Here is a 24599-nt window from a genome sequence, read left to right as displayed (position 1 = left end):
TATTTAATAAATGAATGCCATTGTGTTTTTTCATTTGAAATTCGATTTTGCATGTCTCCACTATTAAATTATATATTGTATGGTAATAAGCGATGCTTGTTCCATATTCAATGTTAAAGAAAAACTTGTTTGGGTCCATATTAAAAGGTTAATTTGTTCAATGTTGGCCCGCGACTTTGTTCAGGTTTTACATTTTGGCCCACTGGGTATTTGAGTTTGACACCCCTGTTCTAACACCTGATTGACCTGCTACTGGATAGTCAATGTTCTGACACCTGATTGAGCTGCTACTGGATAGTCAATGTTCTGACACCTGATTGATCTGCTACTGGATAGTCAGTGTTCTGACACCTGAGTGATCTGCTACTGGATAGTCAGTGTTCTGACACCTGATTGAGCTGCTACTGGATAGTCAATGTTCTGACACCTGATTGAGCTGCTACTGGATAGTCAATGTTCTGACACCTGAGTGATCTGCTACTGGATAGTCAGTGTTCTGACACCTGAGTGATCTGCTACTGGATAGTCAGTGTTCTGACACCTGATTGAGCTGCTACTGGATAGTCAATTTTCTAACACCTGATTGAGCTGCTACTGGATAGTCAATGTTCTGACACCTGATTGAGCTGCTACTGGATAGTCAATGTTCTGACACCTGATTGAGCTGCTACTGGATAGTCAGTGTTCTGACACCTGATTGAGCTGCTACTGGATAGTCAGTGTTCTGACACCTGATTGAGCTGCTACTGGATAGTCAGTGTTCTAACACCTGATTGAGCTGCTACTGGATAGTCAATGTTCTGACACCTGATTGATCTGCTACTGGATAGTCAATGTTCTGACACCTGATTGAGCTGCTACTGGATAGTCAATGTTCTGACACCTGATTGAGCTGCTACTGGATAGTCAATGTTCTTACACCTGATTTTGCTGCGGTGTTCAGCTATGCGTTGTTTTAATTGTCTTTTCGTTTGTCCCACATACGCTTTTCCACATGAACAGGTGATGAGATAGATTACTCACTTGGTCTTGCATGAGATGATACCCCTAACAGGGATCTTTCGACCTGTATGTGGGTGTCTGAAGAAATACGTTTTTATAGTGCTATTAGCCACATTTGTAGTTCCCATTTGGGATAGGTGTGAAATTATTATGTGAAATTTAATGAAACAATGTAAGTTGATGCTAATATGATGTACAATATTCCATTATGTTTCTATATCATAACAATAGCGTAATATATTTAATATGCCATATACTATTTAACAGTCACTAATTCATTTGAATTAACTTAATCATTGTGACACACCCCTCACTACTGTCATTGGTTACACTAATTGCACTGTTTGTCTACATAACCTGGTTCAAGTATTCATGTGTAACGGCTGTCTTTCGGTGAGTTAGTAGACCAAGGCGCAGCGGGTTGTGAATACATAATGACTTTATTGCAAGACGAATAACAGACATGAAATACACTTGACTAATTTACAAAATAACAAAACGAACTAGACAGACCTAAACTACGAACTTACATGAAACGAAAAACACATGAACAGGAACGACCGAACGAGACGAGACAGTACAGTGTGGTGCAAAAAACACAGACACAGCGACAATCACCCACAAACAAACAGTGAGAACAACCTACCTTAATATGACTCTCAATTAGAGGAAAACGCAAAACACCTGCCTCTAAGAGCCATACCAGGCAACCCAAAACCAACATAGAAACGGAAAACATAGACTGCCCACCCAAAACTCACGCCCTGACCATCACACACATACAACACAACAGAAAACAGGTCAGGAACGTGACAGAACCCCCCCCTCAAGGTGCGAACTCCGGGCGCACCCCTAAAACTCAAGGGGAGGGTCTGGGTGGGCATCTGTCCGCGGTGGCGGCTCCGGCGGTGGACGAGGACACCACTCCACCACTGTCTTTGTCCCCCTCCTTAGCGTCCTTTGAGTGGCGACCCTCGCCCCCAACCATGGTCCAGGAACCTTTACTAAGGCCTCTCCTACATAGAGGAGACAGCTCAGGACAGAGGAGACAGCTCAGGACAGAGGAGACAGCTCAGGACAGAGGAGACAGCTCAGGACAGAGGGACAGCTCAGGACAGAGGGACAGCTCAGGACAGAGGGACAGCTCAGGACAGAGGGACAGCTCAGGACAGAGGGACAACTCTGTACTAATGGCGGCTCCTGACTGGAGGGCGGCTCCTGACTGGAGGGCGGCTCCTGACTGGAGGGCGGCTCCTGACTGGAGGGCGGCTCCTGACTGGAGGGCGGCTCCTGACTGGAGGGCGGCTCTGGGGGCTCCTGACTGGCGGGCGGCTCTGGGGGCTCCTGACTGGCGGGCGGCTCTGGGGGCTCCTGACTGGCTGGCGGCTCTGGGGGCTCCTGACTGTCTGGCGGCTCTGGCGGCTCCTGACTGGCTGGCGGCTCTGGGGGCTCCTGACTGGCTGGCGGCTCTGGCGGCTCCAGACTGGCTGGCGGCTCTGGCGGCTCCTGACTGGCTGGCGGCTCTGGGGGCTCCTGACTGGCTGGCGGCTCTGGCGGCTCCAGACTGGCTGGCGGCTCTGGCGGCTCCTGACTGGCTGGCGGCTCTGGCGGCTCCTGACTGGCTGGCGGCTCTGGCGGCTCCTGACTGGCTGGCGGCTCTGGCGGCTCCTGACTGGCTGGCGGCTCTGGCGGCTCCTGACTGGCTGGCGGCTCTGGCGGCTCCTGACTGGCTGGCGGCTCTGGCGGCTCCTGACTGGCTGGCGGCTCTGGCGGCTCCTGACTGGCTGGCGGCTCAGAAGGCGCTGGGCAGACAGGCAGTGCAGAAGGCGTTGGGCAGACGGCCGACTCTGCCCTGCTGAGGCGCACGGTAGGCCTGGTGCGTGGTGCCGGAACTGGAGGTACCGGGATGACGGCACGCACCTCAGGGCGAGTGCGGGGAGAAGGAACGGTGCGTACAGGGCTCTGGAGACGCACAGGTGGCTTAGTGCGTGGTGCCGGAACTGGAGGCACTGGGCTGGAGACACGCACCATAGGGAGAGTGCGTGGAGGAGGAACAGGCCTCTTAAAACGCACTGGAAGCCTGGTGCGTGGTGTAGGCACTGGTGGTACTGGGCTGGGGCGAGGAGGTAGCGCCGGAAATACCGGATCGTGCAGGCGTACTGGCTCCCTTGAGCACCGAGCCTGCCCAACTTTACCTGGTTGAATGCTCCCCGTCGCCCGACCAGTGCGGGGAGGTGGAATAACCCGCACCGGGCTATGTAGGCGAACCGGGGACACCATGCGTAAGGCTGGTGCCATGTAAGCCGGGCCAAGGAGACGTACTGGTGGCCAGATATGTAGGGCCGGCTTCATGACATTTGGCTCAATGCCCAATCTAGCCCTACCAGTGCGGGGAGGTGGAATAACCCGCACTGGGTATGCACATGTACAGGTGTCTGCCCGTACTCCCGCTCTCCACGGTTAGCCTGGGAAGTGGGCGCAGGTATCCTACCTGCCCTCGGCCCACTACCTCTTAGCCCCCCCAAGAAATTTTTGGGTAGTACTCACGGGCTTTTCGGGCTTCCGTGCTAGACGTGTCCCCTCATAATGCCGGTTCCTCTCTCCGGTTTCCTCCGGTTTCCTCCGCTCTCCGAGCTGCCTCCAGCTGTTCCCATGGGCGGCGATTCACCTCCACTTTAGCCCATGGCCCTTTTCCTTCCATGATCTCCTCCCAAGACCATAAATCCTGCTTCGTGCGCTGTCGTTGCTGTCCATTAACCCGCTGCTTGATCTGGGTTTGGTGGGTGATTCTGTAACGGCTGTCTTTCCATGAGTTAGTAGACCAAGGCGCAGCGGGTTGTGAATACATAATGACTTTATTGCAAGACTAATAACAGACACGAAATACACTTGACTAATTTACAAAATAACAAAACGAACTAGACAGACCTAAACTACGAACTTACATGAAACGAAGAACACATGAACAGGAACGACCGAACGAACGAGACGAGACGAGACAGTACCGTGTGGTGCAAAAAACACAGACACAGCGACAATCACCCACAAACAAACAGTGAGAACAACCTACCTTAATATGACTCTCAATTAGAGGAAAACGCAAAACACCTGCCTCTAATTAAGAGCCATACCAGGCAACCCAAAACCAACATAGAAACGGAAAACATAGACTGCCCACCCAAAACTCACGCCCTGACCATCACACACATACAACACAACAGAAAACAGGTCAGGAACGTGACACATGACATTACCCTGAGGAAGGCACAGTGATGCCGAAACGTTGGTAAATACCCATTAAATTGCTGGGAGTTCATACATGGAGTGTGCAACTTTATTTTGATAGTGCAAATCCTTTGCAGTCAATGACTGCCTGTAGTCTGGAACCCATAGACATCACCAGATGCTGTGTTTCTTCCCTGGTGATGCTCTGCCAGGCCTTTACTGCAGCTGTCTTCAGGTCCTGCTTGTTCTTGGGGCGTTTTGTCTTCAAGTGAAATGCAGTCTCAATTGGATTCAGGTCAGGTGATTGACTTGGCCATTGCAGAACATGCCACTTCTTTTCCTTAAAGTATTGGGTTGCTTTCGCAGTACGCTGCAGGTCATTGTCCCTCTGGACTATGAAGCGCCGTCCAATGAGTTTTGAAGCATTTGGCCGAATCTGAGCAGATAATATAGCCCTAAACACTTCAGAATTCATCCTGCTGCTTTTGTCAACAGTCACATCATCAATAAATACAAGGGAACCAGTTCCATTGGCAGCCATACATGCCCAAACCATAACACTACCTCCACCATGCTTCACAGATGAAGTGGTATGCTTCAGATCATGAGCAGTTCCTTCCCTTCTCCATACTATTCTCACCATTCTGGTACAAGTTGATCTTTGTCTCATCTCTCCCAGTACTTAAGTAGTTTTTTGGGGTAACTTTACTATTTATATTTCACTACATTCCTTAAAAAAATATTGTACTTTTTACTCCATACATTTTCCTTGACAGCCAAAAGTACTTGTTAAATTTTGAATGCTTAGCAGGACAGGAAAATAGTCAAATGCCCCCCACTTATCAAGAGAACATCCCTGGTCATCCCTACTGCCTCTGATCTGGTGGTCTCACTAAACACACTTGCTTTGTTTGTAAACGATGACTGAGTGTTAGTGTCCTGTGCTATCCATAAATAAATAAAAAACAAGGAAATGGTGGCCTCTGGTTGCTTAATATAATCATTTTTAATAATATTTATACTTTTACTTTTGATACTTAAGTATATTTTAAACCAAGAACCTTTTAGACTTTTACTCAATTAGAATTTTACTTGTGACTTTTACTTGAGTAACTTTCTATTAAGGTATCTTTACTTTTACTCAACTATGACAGTTGGGTACTTTTTCCACTACTGGTCTGTCCATAGGACGTTGTTCCAGAACAGTATAGACTTTTATAGATGTTGTCTGGCAAACTCGAATCTGGTCTTCCTGTTTTTCAGGCTTACCAATGGTTTACATCTTGTGATAAACCCTCTGTATTTACTATTTTCTCTTGACTTTGACACAGATACGCCTACCTCCTAGAGAGTGTTCTTGATCTGGACAACTGTTGTGAAGGGGTTTTTCTTCACCAGGGAAAGAATTATTCTGTTGTCCACCACCGTTGTTTTCCATGGTCTTCCAGGCCTTTTGGTTTCCTTGAGCTCACCAGAGTTCTTTCTTTTAAGAATGTACCAAATAGTTGATTTGGCCACACCTAATGTTTCTGCTATCTCTCTGATAGGTTTGTTTTGTCAGCCTGATGATGGCTTGCTTCACTGGCAGTGACAGCTCTTTGGACTTCATATTGAGGGTTAACAGCAACAGATTCCAAATGCAAATGCCACACTTCAAGTCTAGACCTTTTATCTGCTTACTTGTAAATTAACTAATGAGGGAATAACACACACCTGGCCATGGAACAGCTGAGCAGCCAATTGTCCAATTACTTAAGGGGGGGGGGGGACCACATATAAAAAGTGCTGTAGTTCCTACACTGTTCACCCCATTTGGATGTAAATACCCTCAAATAAAAGCTGAAAGTCTGTTTCCTTTCAAATCCATTGTAATGGCATACAGAGCCAAAATAATAATAACTTGGTCAATTCCAAATATTTATGGACCTGTCTGTCTCTGTCACACTCTCTGTGTGTGCGTGTCTCTCTCTCTCTCTCTCTCTCTCTCTCTCTCTCTCCGTCTCTCTCCTCTGTCTCTCTCTCTCTCCTCTGTCTCTCTCTCTCTCTCCTCTGTCTCTCTCTGTCTCTCTGTGTGTGTCTCTCTCTGTCTCTCTGTGTGTGTCTCTCTGTGTGTGTCTCTCTGTGTGTGTCTCTCTCTCTGTGTGTGTCTCTGTCTCGCTCTCTCTCGTCTCTCTCTCTCTCTCTCTGTGTGTGTGTCTCTCGCACTTTCTCTCTCTCCCACTTTCTCTCTCTTACACTTTCTCTCTCTCTCAGACCCTGAGGTGTGTCAGCCCAATAAGAACCATGCTGAGGTGAGGGGTTATGTCAGGAAGCTGTGTGTGATTGACAAACAACGGACCCTGACAACATTCTCTTATAGGCTAGAGCCCCGCAGAACCTGAGCCTGCCCACCATGCAGTTGTTACCCTCTATGACATCATACAGAGCCTCTGTGTAAGATCAAGTAACCTTCATTGCTATGACATCAAATGGCTTCACTGGGCCTCTGACATCATATGGAACAGTCAGATGTCTATGACATCACATGGCATTTTTAGCCCTCTATGACATCACACAGAACCATCAGCCCTCTGTGAAATCATACAGAACACTTTGCCCTCTGTGACATCATAGTGAACCCTCAGCTCCTCTGTGACATCACATAGAAGAGATATGATTTAGAGATAAGAGACTCTTGATTTCTCTGTTACGTGTAAGGTTACTCTAAATGGAGATAGAAAAAAGTATTTAAAAAGAAACTGAAAAAAGTTACAACTAGAGGTTTTAAGTCTTATTTACATATTATTATGTCCCTTACTTTGAGTAGATGTAAAACATAAGACAAAGTATGTTACAAATACCAAGATCTTTACATAAAGTAATATAGAGAAGGAAAAGCTCTAGCTTTGTTACGCAGTGTTCTGAAAATTGTCCTAAAGTTGTTATTAATTTTTGCATTAAAGCACAACTCATGTAGCGTATTGTTATTCAATTCAAATCAGTCATTTTTCTCAGTTGTGTTTTCTTCATGTACTTTTTGTAAATGTGGGTTCTATACTGTATATTTAACTTGGACTAGAACTTGTTTTACCTCATCATGATGTCAGTGGGTTGAGAGCATATAGTCTGTCTGAACTGTAAATAAAAATATCTAATCAAAACATCAGATTCTGGTGGTTATTGCTGATTTGGTCACTGTTTTTGTCCCTGATAGTGATGTCAACTGGTCTGTCCCCTGTTGATTTTGTCATCACGGTCATTCCTGGATTGGTCCATGTAGATAGATAGAGGACTCTAGTGCTCAAAAGCCTGTGTTAGTTCTCAATGGCGCTGCCCATGCTTTCACCAGTCAACTGGGTGGGACCTCCAATGGGTTAAGGAAGGATCAGATTATTCCATCCAGGTCACCAGGAGGGATCAGCCAATGAATTATACTAGTGAGGAAACATTCCATAACTCCAGGTGGCAGTAAATCTCCAACCTTGCTTTGTGAAGAAAAAATAAATACATCTACAGGTGGCAGTATGCCTCATTTCTGTTTGTTTGCCAACTCATAGAAGTAGTAGAAGAAGAAAATGTACTACTTCAAAATGGAGACGGTCTCAATGGCGCTGCCCGTGCTCTCACAGACACCATGATGGGACAGATACAATGTTGTTTAACTATCTCTATGGGTTTGTCATGTCACCATGGTCATTCCAGACTGGTGATGTCACTGCCTCCTTGTTCCTGGTGTGTGTGGTGAGGTTTTAGTTGATGAGTGAGTGAGAGACGGGGTTGAGTGTCAAACTAGAGTAGACTCATTGTCTAGCCCTGTCTCTGACCTGTGTGTCTGTGTGTGAAGGGGGGGGGGGGGGGTTCTATAGAAGCAATAAACCCATGCATGAATACTCTGGATGTCAGCAGCCATATTTGAAGGGACAGGTCACACACAGAACAAACACCACATACACTGACCGGGAAAGGGGATAACAGGCAGAGAGCAGAATGTGATTAAAACCTGTTTGGGATAGGGGGCAGCATTTTCACGTTCGGATGAAAAGCGTGCCCAGAGTAAACTGCCTGCTACTCAGGCCCAGAAGCTAATATATGCATATTATTGGTAGATTTGGATAGAAAACACTCTGAGGTCTCTACAACTGATGGAATGATGTCTGAGTATAACAGAACTCACATGGCAGGCGAAAACCTGAGAAAAATCCACCAGCAAGTGGGAAATCTGAGGTTTGTAGTTTTTCAAGTCATTGCCGTTTCGAATATACAGTGTCTATGGGGTCATATTGCACTTCCTAAGGCTTCCACTAGATGTCAACAGTCTTTATAACCTTGTTTCAGGCTTCCATGAAGTGGGAGCGAATAAGAGCTGTTTGACTAAGGGGTCTGGCAGAATGCCATGAGCTAAGTCTCGTGCGCAGCCGTGAGCGCGAGCTGCGTTCCTTTTCATTTCTAAAGATAAAGGAATTGTCAGGTTGAAACATTATTGAAGATTTATGATAAAAACATCCTAAAGATTAATTCTATACATCGTTTGACATGTTTCTACGAACTGTAATATAACTTTTTTGACTTTTCGTCTGGACTTTCATCTGGACTTGCCCGCGCCTCGTGCATTTCGATTGGTGAACTAAACGCGCTAACAAAAAGGAGGTATTTGGACATAAAGATGAACTTTATCGAACAAAACAAACATTTATTGTGGAACTGGGATTCCTGGGAGTGCATTCTGATGAAGGTCATCAAAGGTAAGTGAATATTTATAACGCTATTTCTGACTTTTACTGACTCCACAACATGGCGGGTATCTGTATGGCTTGTTTTTGTGGCTTAGCGCTATACTCAGATTATAGCATGGTGTGCTTTTTCCGTAAAGCTTTTTTGAAATCTGACACAGCGGTTGCATTAAGGACAAGTATATCTTTCATCCTATGCATAACGCTTGTATCTTTTATCAAAGTTTATGATGAGTATTTCTGTAAATTGATGTGGCTCTGCAAATTCTCTGGATGTTTTCGAGGCACAACATTACTGAACATAACGCGCCAATGTAAACTGAGATTATTGGATATAAATATGAACTTTATCGAACAAAACATACATGTATTGTGTAACATGAAGTCCTATGAGTGCCATCTGATGAAGATCATCACAGGTTAGTGATTCATTTTATCTCTATTTCTGCTTTTTGTGACTCCTCTCTTTGGCTGGAAAATGGCTGTATGTTTTTCTGTGACTAGGCGCTGACCTAACATAATCGAATGGTGTGCTTTCACTGTAAAGCCTTTTTGAAATCGAACAAGGTGGCTAGATTAACAAGAAGCTAAGCTTTAATTTGGTGTATTGCTCTTGTCTGAAAGTTAAATATTTCAAAAAAATATTTTAGAATTTCGCGCTCTGCCATTTCAGCGGATGTTGTCTAGGGGTTCCTCTCTCTCTCTCCCCTCTCTCTCTCTCTCTCTCTCTCTCTCTCTCTCTCTCTCTCTCTCTCTCTCTCTCTCTCTCTCTCTCTCTCTCTCTCTCTCTCTCTGTCTGCGCTCTCTGTCTATCTCTGTGTCTTTTCTCTCTGTGTGTCTGTTCTCTTTCTTTCTCTGTCTGCTCTCCCTCTGTCTGCTCTCCCTCTGTCTGCTCTCTCTCGCTCTCTGCTCTCTCGCTCTCTGAGTCCATTCTGCTATCAGGTGTGTGTGATAAAACTTTCTCTCCCTCTCTCAGACCCTTTCCCTCTCTCTCTCTGTTCCCTCCCCTCTCAGATTGCTCTGTTTACTCAGAGCGGCTGTCGTTGAGTGTGTGTCAACCATGTCGTCTCTGGGTGCCTCGTTTGTCCAGATTAAACATGAGGACCTGCGGTTCTATGAGAACTGTGGAGGGGGCAGCTTTGGGACTGTGTACCGAGCACACTGGATATCTCAGGATAAAGAGGTCGCTGTGAAGAAACTACTCAAGATTGAGACTGAGGTAGGAGAGACACACTTCCCTCTCCTGTTCCCTCTCCTGTTCCATGTTCCCTCTCCTGTTCCCTCTCCTGTTCCCTCTCATGTTCCCTCTCCTGTTCCCTCTCCTGTTCCCTCTCCTGTTCCCTGTTCCCTCTCCTGTTCCCTCTCATGTTCCCTCTCATGTTCCCTCTCCTGTTCCCTCTCCTGTTCCCTGTTCCCTCTCCTGTTCCCTCTCCTGTTCCCTGTTCCCTCTCCTGTTCCCTCTCCTCTTCCCTCTCCTGTTCCCTCTCCTCTTCCCTCTCATGTTCCCTCTCCTGTTCCCTCTCCTCTTCCCTCTCATGTTCCCTCTCCTGTTCCCTCTCCTCTTCCCTCTCATGTTCCCTCTCCTGTTCCCTCTCCTGTTCCCTCTCATGGTCCCTTTCATGTTCCTTCTGCTGTTCCCTCTCCTCTTCCCTCTCCTGTTCCCTCTGCTGTTCCCTCTGCTGTTCCCTCTGCTGTTCCCTCTGCTGTTCCCTCTCCTGTTCCCTCTGCTGTTCCCTCTCCTGTTCCTTCTCCTGTTCCTTCTCCTGTTCCCTATCCTGTTCTCTCTCCTGTTCCCTCTGCTGTTCCCTCTGCTGTTCCCTCTGCTGTTCCCTCTCCTCTTCCTTCTGCTGTTCCCTCTACTGTTCCCTCTCCTGTTCCTTCTGCTGTTCCCTCTGCTGTTCCCTCTCCTCTTCCCTCTGCTGTTCCCTCTGCTGTTCCCTCTGCTGTTCCCTCTGCTGCTCCCTCTGCTGCTCCCTCTGCTGTTACCTGTACCTCTCCTCTTCCCTCTCCTCTTCCCTCTCCTGTTCCTTCTGCTGTTCCTTCTGCGGTTCCCTCTCATGTTCCCTCTCCTGTTCCCTCTCCTGTTCCTTCTGCTGTTCCTTCTGCTGTTCCCTCTGCTGTTCCTTCTGCTGTTCCCTCTGCTGTTCCCTCTGCTGTTCCCTCTGCTGCTCCCTCTGCTGTTCCCTCTGCTGTTCCTTCTGCTGTTCCCTCTGCTGTTCCCTCTGCTGTTCCCTCTGCTGCTCCCTCTGCTGTTCCTTCTGCTGTTCCCTCTGCTGCTCCCTCTGCTGTTCCCTCTGCTGTTCCTTCTGCTGTTCCCTCTGCTGTTCCCTCTGCTGTTCCCTCTGCTGCTCCCTCTGCTGTTCCTTCTGCTGTTCCCTCTGCTGCTCCCTCTGCTGCTCCCTCTGCTGCTCCCTCTGCTGTTCCCTCTGCTGTTCCCTCTGCTGTTCCCTCTGCTGTTCCCTCTGCTGTTCCCTCTGCTGTTCCCTCTGCTGCTCCCTCTGCTGTTCCCTCTGCTGTTCCCTCTGCTGTTCCCTCTCCTGTTCCCTCTGCTGTTCCCTCTCCTGTTCCTTCTGCTGTTCCCTCTGCTGTTCCCTCTGCTGTTCCCTCTGCTGTTCCCTCTGCTGTTCCCTCTGCTGTTCCCTCTGCTGCTCCCTCTGCTGCTCCCTCTGCTGTTCCCTCTGCTGTTCCCTCTGCTGTTCCCTCTCCTGTTCCCTCTGCTGTTCCCTCTCCTGTTCCTTCTGCTGTTCCCTCTGCTGTTCCCTCTGCTGTTCCCTCTGCTGTTCCCTCTGCTGTTCCCTCTGCTGTTCCCTCTGCTGTTCCCTCTGCTGCTCCCTCTGCTGCTCCCTCTGCTGCTCCCTCTGCTGTTCCCTCTGCTGTTCCCTCTGCTGTTCCCTCTCCTGTTCCCTCTGCTGTTCCCTCTCCTGTTCCTTCTGCTGTTCCCTCTGCTGTTCCCTCTGCTGTTCCCTCTGCTGTTCCCTCTGCTGTTCCTTCTGCTGTTCCCTCTGCTGTTCCCTCTGCTGTTCCCTCTGCTGCTCCCTCTGCTGTTCCTTCTGCTGTTCCCTCTGCTGCTCCCTCTGCTGCTCCCTCTGCTGCTCCCTCTGCTGTTCCCTCTGCTGTTCCCTCTGCTGTTCCCTCTGCTGTTCCCTCTGCTGTTCCCTCTGCTGCTCCCTCTGCTGCTCCCTCTGCTGTTCCCTCTGCTGTTCCCTCTGCTGTTCCCTCTCCTGTTCCCTCTGCTGTTCCCTCTCCTGTTCCTTCTGCTGTTCCCTCTGCTGTTCCCTCTGCTGCTCCCTCTGCTGCTCCCTCTGCTGCTCCCTCTGCTGCTCCCTCTGCTGTTCCCTCTGCTGTTCCCTCTGCTGTTCCCTCTCCTGTTCCCTCTGCTGTTCCCTCTCCTGTTCCTTCTGCTGTTCCCTCTGCTGTTCCCTCTGCTGTTCCCTCTCCTGTTCCCTCTGCTGTTCCCTCTGCTGTTCCTTCTGCTGTTCCCTCTGCTGTTCCCTCTGCTGTTCCCTCTGCTGCTCCCTCTGCTGCTCCCTCTGCTGCTCCCTCTGCTGTTCCCTCTGCTGTTCCCTCTGCTGTTCCCTCTCCTGTTCCCTCTGCTGTTCCCTCTCCTGTTCCTTCTGCTGTTCCCTCTGCTGTTCCCTCTGCTGTTCCCTCTCCTGTTCCCTCTGCTGTTCCCTCTCCTGTTCCTTCTGCTGTTCCCTCTGCTGTTCCCTCTCCTCTTCCTTCTGCTGTTCCCTCTGCTGTTCCCTCTGCTGTTCCCTCTGCTGTTCCCTCTGCTGTTCCCTCTGCTGCTCCCTCTGCTGTTCCCTCTGCTGCTCCCTCTGCTGTTCCCTCTCCTCTTCCCTCTGCTGTTCCCTCTGCTGTTCCCTCTGCTGCTCCCTCTGCTGTTCCCTCTCCTCTTCCCTCTGCTGCTCCCTCTGCTGTTCCCTCTGCTGCTCCCTCTGCTGTTCCCTCTCCTCTTCCCTCTGCTGCTCCCTCTGCTGTTCCCTCTGCTGCTCCCTCTGCTGTTCCCTCTGCTGCTCCCTCTGCTGCTCCCTCTGCTGTTCCCTCTGCTGCTCCCTCTGCTGTTCCCTCTGCTGCTCCCTCTGCTGTTCCCTCTGCTGCTCCCTCTGCTGCTCCCTCTGCTGTTCCCTCTGCTGTTCCCTCTGCTGTTCCCTCTGCTGTTCCCTCTGCTGTTCCCTCTGCTGCTCCCTCTGCTGTTCCCTCTGCTGTTCCCTCTGCTGTTCCCTCTGCTGTTCCCTCTGCTGCTCCCTCTGCTGTTCCCTCTGCTGTTCCCTCTGCTGTTCCCTCTGCTGTTCCCTCTGCTGTTCCCTCTGCTGTTCCCTCTGCTGTTCCCTCTGCTGCTCCCTCTGCTGTTCCCTCTGCTGCTCCCTCTGCTGCTCCCTCTGCTGTTCCCTCTGCTGCTCCCTCTGCTGTTCCCTCTGCTGTTCCCTCTGCTGTTCCCTCTGCTGTTCCCTCTGCTGTTCCCTCTGCTGTTCCCTCTGCTGCTCCCTCTGCTGTTCCCTCTGCTGCTCCCTCTGCTGCTCCCTCTGCTGTTCCCTCTGCTGCTCCCTCTGCTGTTCCCTCTGCTGTTACCTGTACCTCTCCTCTTCCTATCATTGTGGAGTACATTTGTTAATAACATAGTCTTCTTCTTCTCTTCCTCCTATTCTGTGAGATATTGTATGGGCTATCTGTTTCTCTGGTGTGATACTGCTGTTCAGTGATTCCCAAACAAACTATGTGGCCCACACAATGAACAAAACACTATTTCCTGCCACAATCCAGTCTGAAATTGTAACCCAGTATAAATGAGTTCCCGACCCAGCAGAAAACCATGGGTTATGGTGACCTAGCCTGGCTGTGACACTGTCATTACACTGCCTGACTTTCTCCCTTGATGGGTGAATAACTGTTGAGACATGTACTGGCAGGGGCTGGGTCACTTCTAAGCACACGCACATGCACACACTCACTCACACACACATCCATGCATGCACACATGCACGTGCCCAGACACATGCATACACATTAATTAATCTTTGTGGAGCTGTAGCCTTGATGTTTGGTTTGAAAACAGTGGGATTGTTTAATAACAGTAGATTTTTCAATGACTCTATCTAGTAAAAGGTTGATACAAAATGTCTGTGTTCTATAGTAGATATGGCCTGTTCGTGAGTTGATTGATAGCATGTTTGCCATGTTGACGTTGCGTTGCTAGGTGCTCTGACCCTAACCTTAGAGTGTGAAAAAGTGAATATGGTACAGACATGCATAGCAGAAAAACATTGTGTACATCCCTCAGATCGCTTATATCAGAGTGATCAATATCCTTTTCATATACAGTACACCTATAGTAAGTATATACTGTGCACACCACAGCCGGCTGGTGGCACCTTATTGGGGAAAACATGCTCATGATAATGGCTGTAACAGAATAAATTGAATGTTATTGAACACATCAAACACGTGGGCTCCATGTGTTTGATACCATTCCAGTCCTGTCATTATTATGAGCAATAATCCCCTCCGCAGCCTCCTGTGATGCATACAGTACACACTCATGCTGTCTCCGCCCAACCCCCCCCCCCCCCCTCTAGGCTGAGATTCTGAGTATTCTCAGTCATAAGAACATCATTCAGTTCTATGGAGCCGTACTGGAGTCCCCCAACTATGGAATCGTCACAGGTCAGTGTGTGTGTGTGTGTGTGTGTGTGTGTGTGTGTGTGTGTGTGTGTGTGTGTGTGTGTGTATGTGTGTGTGCGTGTGTGTATTTTCCTCATACACTCGCCAATGGATATGGAACCACAACAGGTTGAGGATCAATGTTTAGGCCACAGACTGTGTGTGTTGTATTTCCTGGCAGGACATAAGCTCTGTGACAGCCCTGCCCATTATAATGACTTACAGAACACACTACCAAGTGTGTGTGTGTGTGTGTGTGTGTGAGCCTGAGGTGCTAAGCTATGTTTGGCGTTTCTCAAGTCGTTATGAGTTCAGGTTGTGAGTGACAGTAGGAAGACTGTTGGACGATCTCAACCCCTGTTCTCTCTGTGTGTGTGCCTGTGTGTGTGAATGTATATGATTGTGTCTGTGTGTTTTTTCTACACTCCACTGTACTGTACAATTCTTACAAAGTGTCTTGAGTTGCAGAAATACACTACCGTTCAAAAGTTTGGGGTCACTTGGAAATGTTCTTGTTTTTGAAAGAAAAGCTAAATATTTTCTCCATTTAAATAACATCAAATTGATCAGAAATACAGTGTAGACATTGTTAATGTTGTAAATGACTATTGTAGCTGGAAACTGCTGATTTTTAATGGAATGTCTACATAGGCGCACAGAGGCCCATTATCAGCAACCATCACTCCTGTGTTCCAATGGCACACTGTGTTAGCTAATCCAAGTTTATCATTTTAAAAGGCTAATTGGTTATTAGAAAAGCCTTTTGCAATTATGTTAGCACAGCTGAAAACTGTTGTGCTGATTTAAAGAAGCAATACAACTGGCCTTTTTTTAGACTAGTTGAGCATCTGGAGCATCAGCATTTGTGGGTTCGAGTACAGGCTCAAAATGGACAGAAACAAAGAACTTTCTCCTGAAACTCGTCAGTCTATGCTTGTTCTGAGAAATGAAGGCTATTCCATGCGATCTCGTACAACGCTGTGTACTACTCCTTCAAAGAACAGCGCAAACTGGCTCTGACCAGAATAGAAAGAGGAGTGGGAGGACCTGGTGCACAACTGAGCAAAAGGACAAGTACAGCAGATTGTCTAGTTTGAGAAACAGACCCCTCACAAGTTCTCAACTGGCAGCTTCATTAAATAGTACCCGCAAAACACCAGTCTCAACATCAACAGTGAAGAGGTGACTCCGGGATTTTGGCCTTCTTTTAAAATTATAAACTTGGATTACCTAACACAACGTGCCATTGGAACACAGGAGTGATGGTTGCTGATAATGGGCCTCTGTCTGCCTATGTAGATATTCCATAAAAATTCAGCCGTTTCCAGCCACAATAGTCATTTCCAACATTAACAATGTCTACACTGTATTTCTGATCAATTTTATATTATTTTAAATGGACAAAACATTTGCTTTTCTTTCAAAAACAAGGACATTTCTAAGTGAGCCTAAACTTTTGAACGGAGGTGTACATTATAAAAATAAAAAAAACATAATTGTATTTTCTCTCCAGAGTATGCAGGCGGAGGTTCTCTGTATGAGTACCTGTCCAGTGAGCAGAGTAAGGAGATGGACATGGAACAGATCATGACCTGGGCCATGGAGATAGCCAAAGGTAAAGACAGACATAGTTTTAAACACCTTTCCCTGCTCCCTCAGGAGGAGCTCTCCTCAAATAATAGCATGGCATTTCTTCGCAGTAATAGCTACTGTAAATTGGACAGTGGAGTTATATTAACAAGAACTTAAGCTTTCAGCCGATGTATGACACCTCTATGTACCGACATTTGTTGTTACTCTAAAATCTGCTATCTTGACATAACGTGCTGAATGATTTACAACTGTCCTGTTGATGGGACGCCGATCCATTCATGTTTTTTTAAAGTCAAGAACTGCAACGCTGATAGGTTTTTCACACTAAACAGTTTCCTTGTGTATCAAGAATGGTCCACCACCCAAAGAACATCCAGCCCACTTCACACAACTGTGGGAAGCATTGGAGTCAACATGGGCCAGCATCCCTGTGGAACGCTATCGACACATTGTAGAGTCCCTGCCCTGACGAATTGAGGCTGTTCTGAGTGCAAAAGGGGGTGCAACTCAATATTAGGAAGGTGTTCCTAATATTTTGTACACTCAGTGTGTATTTTTAGCTTTATTAATGAATCAGAAAGTCAATAGTTATTTCTGATTATTTATCAAAGTTAGCTGGCTGAGTGCAACAGGAGCACATTCTTCTCTGGTGTGAGGATCAGTGACTTGTTTGGAGACTGGTAGCCATTGTTTAGCAGAGTTGTTTACATTTTGTTGGTTAGGCATTGGTCCGTGGCTCAGGATGTTTAATGTTTCTGTCCAATAGGAATGCACTATCTTCATTCAGAAGCCCCAGTCAAAGTCATTCACAGAGACCTCAAGTCACGAAACGGTAACCAACTGCACACAAAATCTGCAACCAAACGTATCTACCCACCAGGAAATCCAACATTTCCCTCACTGCTACTGCTACAGAAAAACGTTCCATTGTAAACCAATCATGATGAATGAATCATATTTTGACAGTGAGGAATGCCATAATGATGAGAAGTAGATGCTCCTCTTGTGGACTGACCTTTGATCTCTGTTCCTTCTACAGTGGTATTGACAGCAGACAAAGTGCTCAAGGTATATATAGTAGGGTGTCTAACAATTATTGTGTGTTTTCACTTATACATCCTTTATTACTTCACCTGTACATAGCCAATCGGTAAATATCCCATCCAACTACCTCATCACCATATTGTTATTTATTTTGCTCCTTTGCACCCCAGTACCGCTACTTTCACACTCACCTTCTGCACATCTATCACCTCAGTGTTTAATTTGCCATACTGTAATCATTTCACCACTATAGCCTATTTATAGCCTCACCCCCCTTATCCTACCTCATTTGCACACACTGTATATAGACTTTCTCTATTGTATTATTGACTGTATGTTTGTTTATTCCATGTGTAACTCATGTCCATGTGTTGTTGTTTGTGTCACACTGCTTTGCTTTATCTTGGCCAGGTCGCAGTTGTAAATGAGAACTTGTTTTCAACTAGTCTACCTGATTAAATAAAAGTAAAATAAAAAAAGAATGTTGTAGCTTAGTGTCCCAATGCTCTCTCTCTCTCTCTCTGGTCTGTTGGCAGATCTGTGATTTTGGAGCGTCTAAGTTCCAGTCCCACACCATGCACATGACAGTGGTGGGCACCTTCCCCTGGATGGCCCCAGAAGTCATACAGAGCCTACCTGTATCAGAGACCTGTGATACATACTCCTACGGAGTGGTGAGTGTGTCTGTGTGGCAGGATATGTTCTACCTCAAGTGGTCTTTCAGCAAAATCTTCACTGCAAAACATCTGGCATATCATCTTGTGTCTGTGTGCGCTCGTGTGTGTGTGTGTGTTCTCGTGTGTGTGTATGTGTGTGTGCGCTCTTGTATTTGTGTGCGTGTGTGTGTGTGTGTGTGTGCGCTCGTGTGTGTGTGTGTGTGCGCTCGTGTGTGTGTGTGTGTGTTCTCGTGTGTGTGTGTGTGTGTGTGCGCGCTCGTGTGTGTGTGTGTGTGCGCTCTTGTGTGTGTGTTCTTGTGTGTGTGCGCTCTTGTGTGTGCGCGTGTGTGTGCGCGCGCGTGTGTGTGTACTTGTGTGTGTACGCACTCGTGTGTGTGTGTGTTACCAGGTGCTATGGGAAATGCTGACACGAGAGGTTCCCTTTAAAGGCTTCGAGGGGCTGCAGGTGGCTTGGCTGGTGGTGGAGAAACAAGAGGTACACACACAAAGACACATTTTTCTATTTTACGATTAGTTAAGAGCTTCAAGTGGCTCAGATTCACTTGCAAATACAAGACAGTCATACACAGAATCAAACATAAAACCAGTGGTGGAAAAAGGACCCAATTGTCATAGTTGAGTAAAAGTAAACATACCTTTAATAGAAAATGACTCAAGTAAAAGTGAAAGTCACCCAGTAAATGTAATTGCTAAAATATGAATGAGTATTGAAAGAAAAAGTATAAATAATTTCAAATTCCCTATATTAAGCTAACCTGACGGCATCATTTTCTTGTTTTTTTTTCATTTACGGATAGCCAGGGGCACACTCCAACACTCAGACATCATTTATTTTTACTTATGTAATTTAACCACTGCATAAAACACATGCACACACTGAACAAGTTACACACACAGAGCCGGAGTAACAATGTGATGCTTTCCGCTGTGAGGAGGGAAAGGATTATTTCTAGAGCTGACCTCACCTCTCTGCTCTTGTAAGGCATGTATACTCTGCTATGGAGCTTGGCCATGTGCTGTAGGGGGGTTTATACTGTGTGTGTGTGTGTAGGGGGGTTTATACTGTGTGTGTGTGTGTGTGTGTGTGTAGGGGGGTTTATACTGTGTGTGTGTGTGTGTGTGTGTGTGTGAAGGGGGGTTTATGTTGTGTGTGTATTGGACCCCATCGAAGAGCATACTGGGATACTCAGGAATGATGTTCTCAGATCTCTATACAGTGCAGCACACTATTACTGGAATTACTGGACATGTTTCAAATCAAATCACATGTTATTGGTCACATACACATGGTTAGCAGATGTTAATGCGAGTAAAGCGAAATGCTTGTGCTTCTAGTTCCGACAGTGCACTAATATCTAACAGGTAATCTAACAATTTCACAACGACTACCTTGTACACACAAGCGTAAAGGGATGAATAAGAATATGTACATATAAATATATGGATGAGCGATGGCCGTGCGGCATAGACAAGATGCAGTAGATGGTATAGAAAACAGTATATACACATGAGAAGAGTAATGTAGGATATGTAGACATTATTAAAGTGCCGTTATTGAAGTGACTAGTGATACCTTTATTAAATCCATTCATTAAATGTATTAAAGTGGCAAGAGATTTGAGTCTGTATGTTGGCAGCAGCCACTCTATGTTAGTTATGGCTGTTTAACAGTCTAATGGCTTTGAGATAGAAGCTGTTTTTCAGTGTCTCGGTCCCAGATTTGATGCACCTGTACTGACCTCTCCTTCTGGATGATAGCGGGGTGAACAGGCAGTGGCTCGGGTGGTTGTTGTCCTTGATGATATTTTTGGCCTCCTGTGACATCGGGTGGTGTAGGTGTCCTGGAGGGCAGGTAGTTTGCCCCCGGTGATGTGTTGTGCAGACCGAACCACCCTCTGGAGAGCCTTGCGCTTCTGGGCTCAGCAGTTGCTGTACCAGGCGGTGATACAGCCCGACAGGATGCTCTCGATTGTGCATCTGTAAAGTTTGTGAGTGTTTTAGGTGACAAGCCAAATTTCTTCAGCCTCCTGATGTTGAAGAGGTGGTGTTGCGCTTTCTTCACCACGCTGTCTGTGTGGGTGGACCATTTCAGTTTGTCCGTGATGTGTAGGCCGAGGAACTTAAAACTTTACACCTTCTCCACTACTGTCCCGTCGATGTGGATGGGGGACTGCTCCCTCTGCTGTTTCCTGAAGTACACGATCACCTCCTTTGTTTTGTTGACATTGAGTGTGAGGTTATTTTCCTGACACAACACTCCGTGGGCCCTCACCTCCTCCCTGTAGGCTGTCCGGTCGTTGTTTGTAATCAAGCTTACCACTGTAGTGTCGTCTGCAAACTTGATGATTGAGTTGGAGGCGTGCATGGCCATGCAGTCATGGGTGAACAGGGAGTACAGGAGATGGCTGAGAATGCACCTTTGTGGGGCCCCAGTGTTGAGAATCTGCGGGGCGGAGATGTTGTTTCCTACCCTAACCACCTGGGGCAGCCGTCAGAAAGTCCAGGACTCAGTTGCACAGGGCGGGTTTGAGACCCAGGGCTTCCAGCTTAATGACGAGTTTGGAGGGTACTTTGGTGTAAAATGTTGAGCTGTAGTCAATGAACAGCATTCTTACATAGATATTCCTCTTGTCCAGGTGGGATAGGGCAGTGTGCAATGTGATGGCGATTGTGTCGTCTGTGGACCTATTGGAGCGGTAAGCTAATTGGAGTGGGTCTAGGGTATCAGGTAGAGGTGATATGATTTTTGACTAGTCTCTCAAATCACTTCATGATGACAGAAGTGAGTGCTACGGGGCGATAGCCATTTAGTTCAGTTACCTTAGCTTTCTTGGGAACAGGAACAATGATGGCCATCTTGAAGCATGTGGGTACAGCAGACTGGGATAGGGATTGATTGAATATGTCCGTGAACACACCAGCCAGCCGGTCTGCACATGCTCTGCTGTTTGGGCTGCCAGGCTTGCGAGGGTTAACACGTTTAAATGTTTTACTCACGTTAGCCACGGTGAAGGAGAGCCCACAGGCTTTGGTAGCGTGCCGTGTCAGTGGCACTGTACTGGCCTCAGTTTAAACCCCCTTCCACACACACACACACACACACACACACACACACATATAGCCCCCTACACCAGAGTTTCCCAAACTCGGTCCATCGGACCCCAGCTGATACAGATAATCAACTAATCACCAAGCTTTGATAATTTGAATCAGCTGTGTAGTGTTAGGGCAAAAACCAAAACGTGCACCCCTTGGGGTCCCGAGAACCGAGTTTGGGAAACTCTGGTGTAGGGGGTGAAAGGGGGTTTAAACTTTGTGTATATTCCAGTAATAGTGTGCTGCACTGTATAGAGATCTGAGAACATAATTGCTGAGTATCCCAGTATGCTCTTGGATGGGGTCCAATAGTGGTGAGAGAAAGAGATGTATTTATTTCAGTTTAAATCCCTCCAGAGAAAACTGTTTCCAAATTATCCCCTTGCCCCTTACAGTGGATGTATCCTATTGCCTGTTGTTGCTTTGTACTTGAGCCTGAGCATTGGGTTTTCTTTAATTGTAACATTGCCTTGGTTTCCTACTTCATAATGTAGATGTGTTCATGTGAGTGTACAGTGCCTTGCAAAGTATTCATTCCCCTTGTCTTTTTTCCTATTTTGTTGCATTACAACCTGTAATTTTAATAGATTTTTATTTGGATTTCATGTAATGGACATACACAAAATAGTCCAAATTGGTGAAGTGAAATAAAAAAAATAACTTGTTTCAAAAAATTCTAAAAAAGGGAAAAGTGGTGCATGCATAGGTATTCACCCCCTTTGATATGAAGCCCCTAAATAAGATCTGGTGCAACCAATTACCTTCAGAAGTCACATAATTAGTTAAATAAAGTCCACCTGTGTGCAATCTAAGTGTCACATGATCTCAGTATATATACACCTGTTCTGAAAGGCACCAGAGTCTGCAACACCATTAAGCAAGGGGCACCACCCAGCAAGCGGCACCATGAAGACCAAGGCGCTCTCCAAACAGGTCAGGGACAAAGTTGTGGAGAAATACAGATCAGGATTGGGCTATAAAAAATATCCGTAACTTTGAACATCCCACGGAGCACCATTAAATCCATTATTAAAAAATTGAAAGAATTTGGCACCACAACCTGCCAAGAAAGGGCCACCCACCAAAACTCACAGACCAGGCATTAATCAGGGAGGCAACAAAGAGACCAAAGATAACCCTGAAGGAATTGCAAAGCTCCACAGCGGAGATTGGCGTATCTGTCCATAGGACCACTTTAAGCCATACACTTCTCAGAGCTGTGCTTTACGGAAGAGTGGCCAGAAAAAAAGCCATTGCTTAATAAATCTTCTTGACGCTACGGATCCCGTTACCGGGATCATTTCCCTAAACAACCACTGAATTGCAGAGCACCTAATTCAAAAATAATCCTAAAAATATTTATAATCATGGAATCACAAGTGAAATATACCAAAACACAGCTTAGCTTGTTGTTAATCCACCTATCGTGTCAGATTTTGAAAATATACTTTACAGCGAAAGCAATCCAAGTGTTTGTGAGTGTATCAGTCAATGCTAGAACAGTTAGCCTTATATTACCTTGGTCACGAAAGTCAGAAAAGCAATAAAATGAATCGCTTACCTTTGATAATCTTCGGATGTTTGCACTCACGAGACTCCCAGTTACACAATAAATGTTATTTTTGTTCGATAAATATTAGTTTTATAACAAAAAAACGCCATTTGGGTTGCACGTTATGGTCAGAAAACGACATGCTCGTTCCGGTCCTGAAAGGCAGAAGAAAATTCCAAAAAGTATCCATAATGTTCGTAGATACATGTCAAACGTTTTTTATTATCAATCCTCAGGTTGTTTTTAACATACCGGACGGTAACCTATTCAATAAAAGAGAGAAATTAAATGTCGAGCTACCCCTCTCGCGCGCAGGAACTAATCAAAGGACACCCTGACTCGCTTTGAAAAATCTCGCTCATTTTTCAAAATAAAAGCCTGAAACTATGTCTAAAGCCTGGTCACAGCCTGAGGAAGCCATTGGAGAAGGAATCTGGTTGGTACGCCTTTAAATGGAAGAGGGGAAGGCAACAGAACAGGGATAAAAACTAAAAAAAGCACTTCCGGGTTGGATTTCCTCAGGTTTTCGCCTGCAGAATCAGTTTTGTTATACTCACAGACAATATTTTGACAGTTTTGGAAATGTTGGAGTGTTTTCTATCCTAATCTGTAAATTATATGCATATTCTATGATCTGGGCCTGAGAAATCGTCCGTTTACCTTGGGAACGTTATTTAAAAAAAATAAAACATTCTGGCCCCTAGCGTCAAGAAGTTAAAGAAAAAAATAAGCAAACACGTTTGGTGTTCGCCAGAAGGCATATGGGAGACTCCCCAAACATATGGAAGAAGGTACTCTGGTCAGATGAGACAAAATGTAGCTTTTTGGCCATCAAGGAAAATGCTATGTCTGGTGCAAATCCAACACCCCTCATCACCCCAAGAACAACATCCCCACAGTGAAGCATGGTGGTGGCAGCATCATGCTGTGGGGATGTTTTTTATCGGCACTGGTACTGGAAAACTGGTCAGAATAGATGCAAGGATGGATGGCGCTGAATACAGGGACATTTTTGAGGGAAACCTGTTTCAATCTTCCAGAGTTTTGAGACTTGTCACGTTCCTGACCTATTGTTCCCTTTTCTGTTATTTATTTAGTTGGTCAGGGCGTGAGTTGGGGTGGGTTGTCTTTGTGTGTTTTGTCTAGTCTAGGGGTGTTGTATGTGTATGGGGTAGAGAAGAGTGAGGTTGTCTAGTTATGTCTATGCCTGCCTAGATTGGGTCTCAATCAGAGACAGCTGTCATTCATTGTCTCTGATTGGGAGCCATATTTAAGGCAGCCATAGGCAGTAGGCTTTTGTGGGTAGTTGTCTATGTTGAACGTTTGTTGCTTGTCTGTGCACTTATGTTATTTAGCTTCACGGTCGTTTGTTGTTTTGTTAGTTTGTATATAGTGTTCGTTTTGTGTTTTCTCTCTCTTCTCAATAAAAGAAGATGTATTTTGCACACGCTGCGCCTTGGTCCATTCTGTCTCAAGAAGACGATCGTGACAGAACTACCCACCAACCAAGGATCAAGCAGCGTGAGCGGAACCAACAACAGCGGCAAAGTAACCAGGACTCGTGGACATGGGAGGATGTATTGGACGGCAAGGGTTGCTACACATGGGAGGAGATCCGAGCTGGAAGAGATCGCCTCCCATGGGAACAGCTGGAGGCGATTAGGAGAGCAGAGGCAACCGGAGAGAGGAACCGGAGCTATGAGGGTACGCGACTAGCAAGGAAGCCTGTGAGTAAACCCCAAAAATTTCTTGGGGGGGCTTAAAGGGAGAGTGGCGAAGTCAGGTAGGAAACCTGCGCCTACTCCCTGTACTTACCGTGGAGAGCGAGAGTACGGGCAGACACCGTGTTACGCAGTAGAGCGCATGGTGTCTCCTGTACGTGTGCATAGCCCGGTGCGGGTTATTCCACCTCCCCGCACTGGCAGGGCTAGATTGAGTATTGAGCCGGATGTCATGAAGCCGGCCCTACATATCTGGCCACCAGTGCGTCTCCTCGGGCCGGCTTACATGGCACCAGCCTTACGCATGGTGACCCCGGTT

The 24599-nt window shown here is 46.6% G+C and overlaps 2 protein-coding genes across 14 annotated transcripts in view; both read left to right on the top strand.

The window, feature by feature from the left end:
• Positions 1-7372, top strand: part of LOC129813913 (rap guanine nucleotide exchange factor 4-like) — a 58434-nt gene extending 51062 nt beyond the window's left edge. For 12 of the 13 annotated variants that reach the window (XM_055866537.1, XM_055866533.1, XM_055866525.1 and 9 more), the window contains one exon: positions 6481-7372. In XM_055866537.1, the coding sequence (XP_055722512.1) occupies positions 6481-6608 (128 nt within the window). In that variant the 3' untranslated portion in view covers positions 6609-7372. The remainder of the gene's footprint in view (positions 1-6480) is intronic. The other variant, XM_055866531.1, reaches the window with a different exon arrangement.
• A 2410-nt stretch (positions 7373-9782) lies between these two features.
• LOC129814543 (mitogen-activated protein kinase kinase kinase 20-like) overlaps positions 9783-24599 on the top strand; it is a gene marked incomplete at its 3' end in the record, with an annotated part of 35833 nt that continues 21016 nt past the window's right edge. Inside the window, exons 1-7 of the mRNA XM_055867719.1 lie at positions 9783-10155; positions 14513-14600; positions 16111-16212; positions 16957-17022; positions 17230-17258; positions 17771-17908; positions 18300-18386. Coding sequence (XP_055723694.1) covers positions 9997-10155; positions 14513-14600; positions 16111-16212; positions 16957-17022; positions 17230-17258; positions 17771-17908; positions 18300-18386 — 669 coding nt within the window. The remainder of the gene's footprint in view (positions 10156-14512; positions 14601-16110; positions 16213-16956; positions 17023-17229; positions 17259-17770; positions 17909-18299; positions 18387-24599) is intronic.

Source organism: Salvelinus fontinalis, chromosome 17 (genome assembly GCF_029448725.1).
Source record: "Salvelinus fontinalis isolate EN_2023a chromosome 17, ASM2944872v1, whole genome shotgun sequence".
Lineage (NCBI taxonomy): Eukaryota > Metazoa > Chordata > Actinopteri > Salmoniformes > Salmonidae > Salvelinus > Salvelinus fontinalis.
The sequence above is the reverse complement of the archived record's forward strand: the minus strand, read 5'-3'. Positions and strand labels throughout refer to the sequence as shown.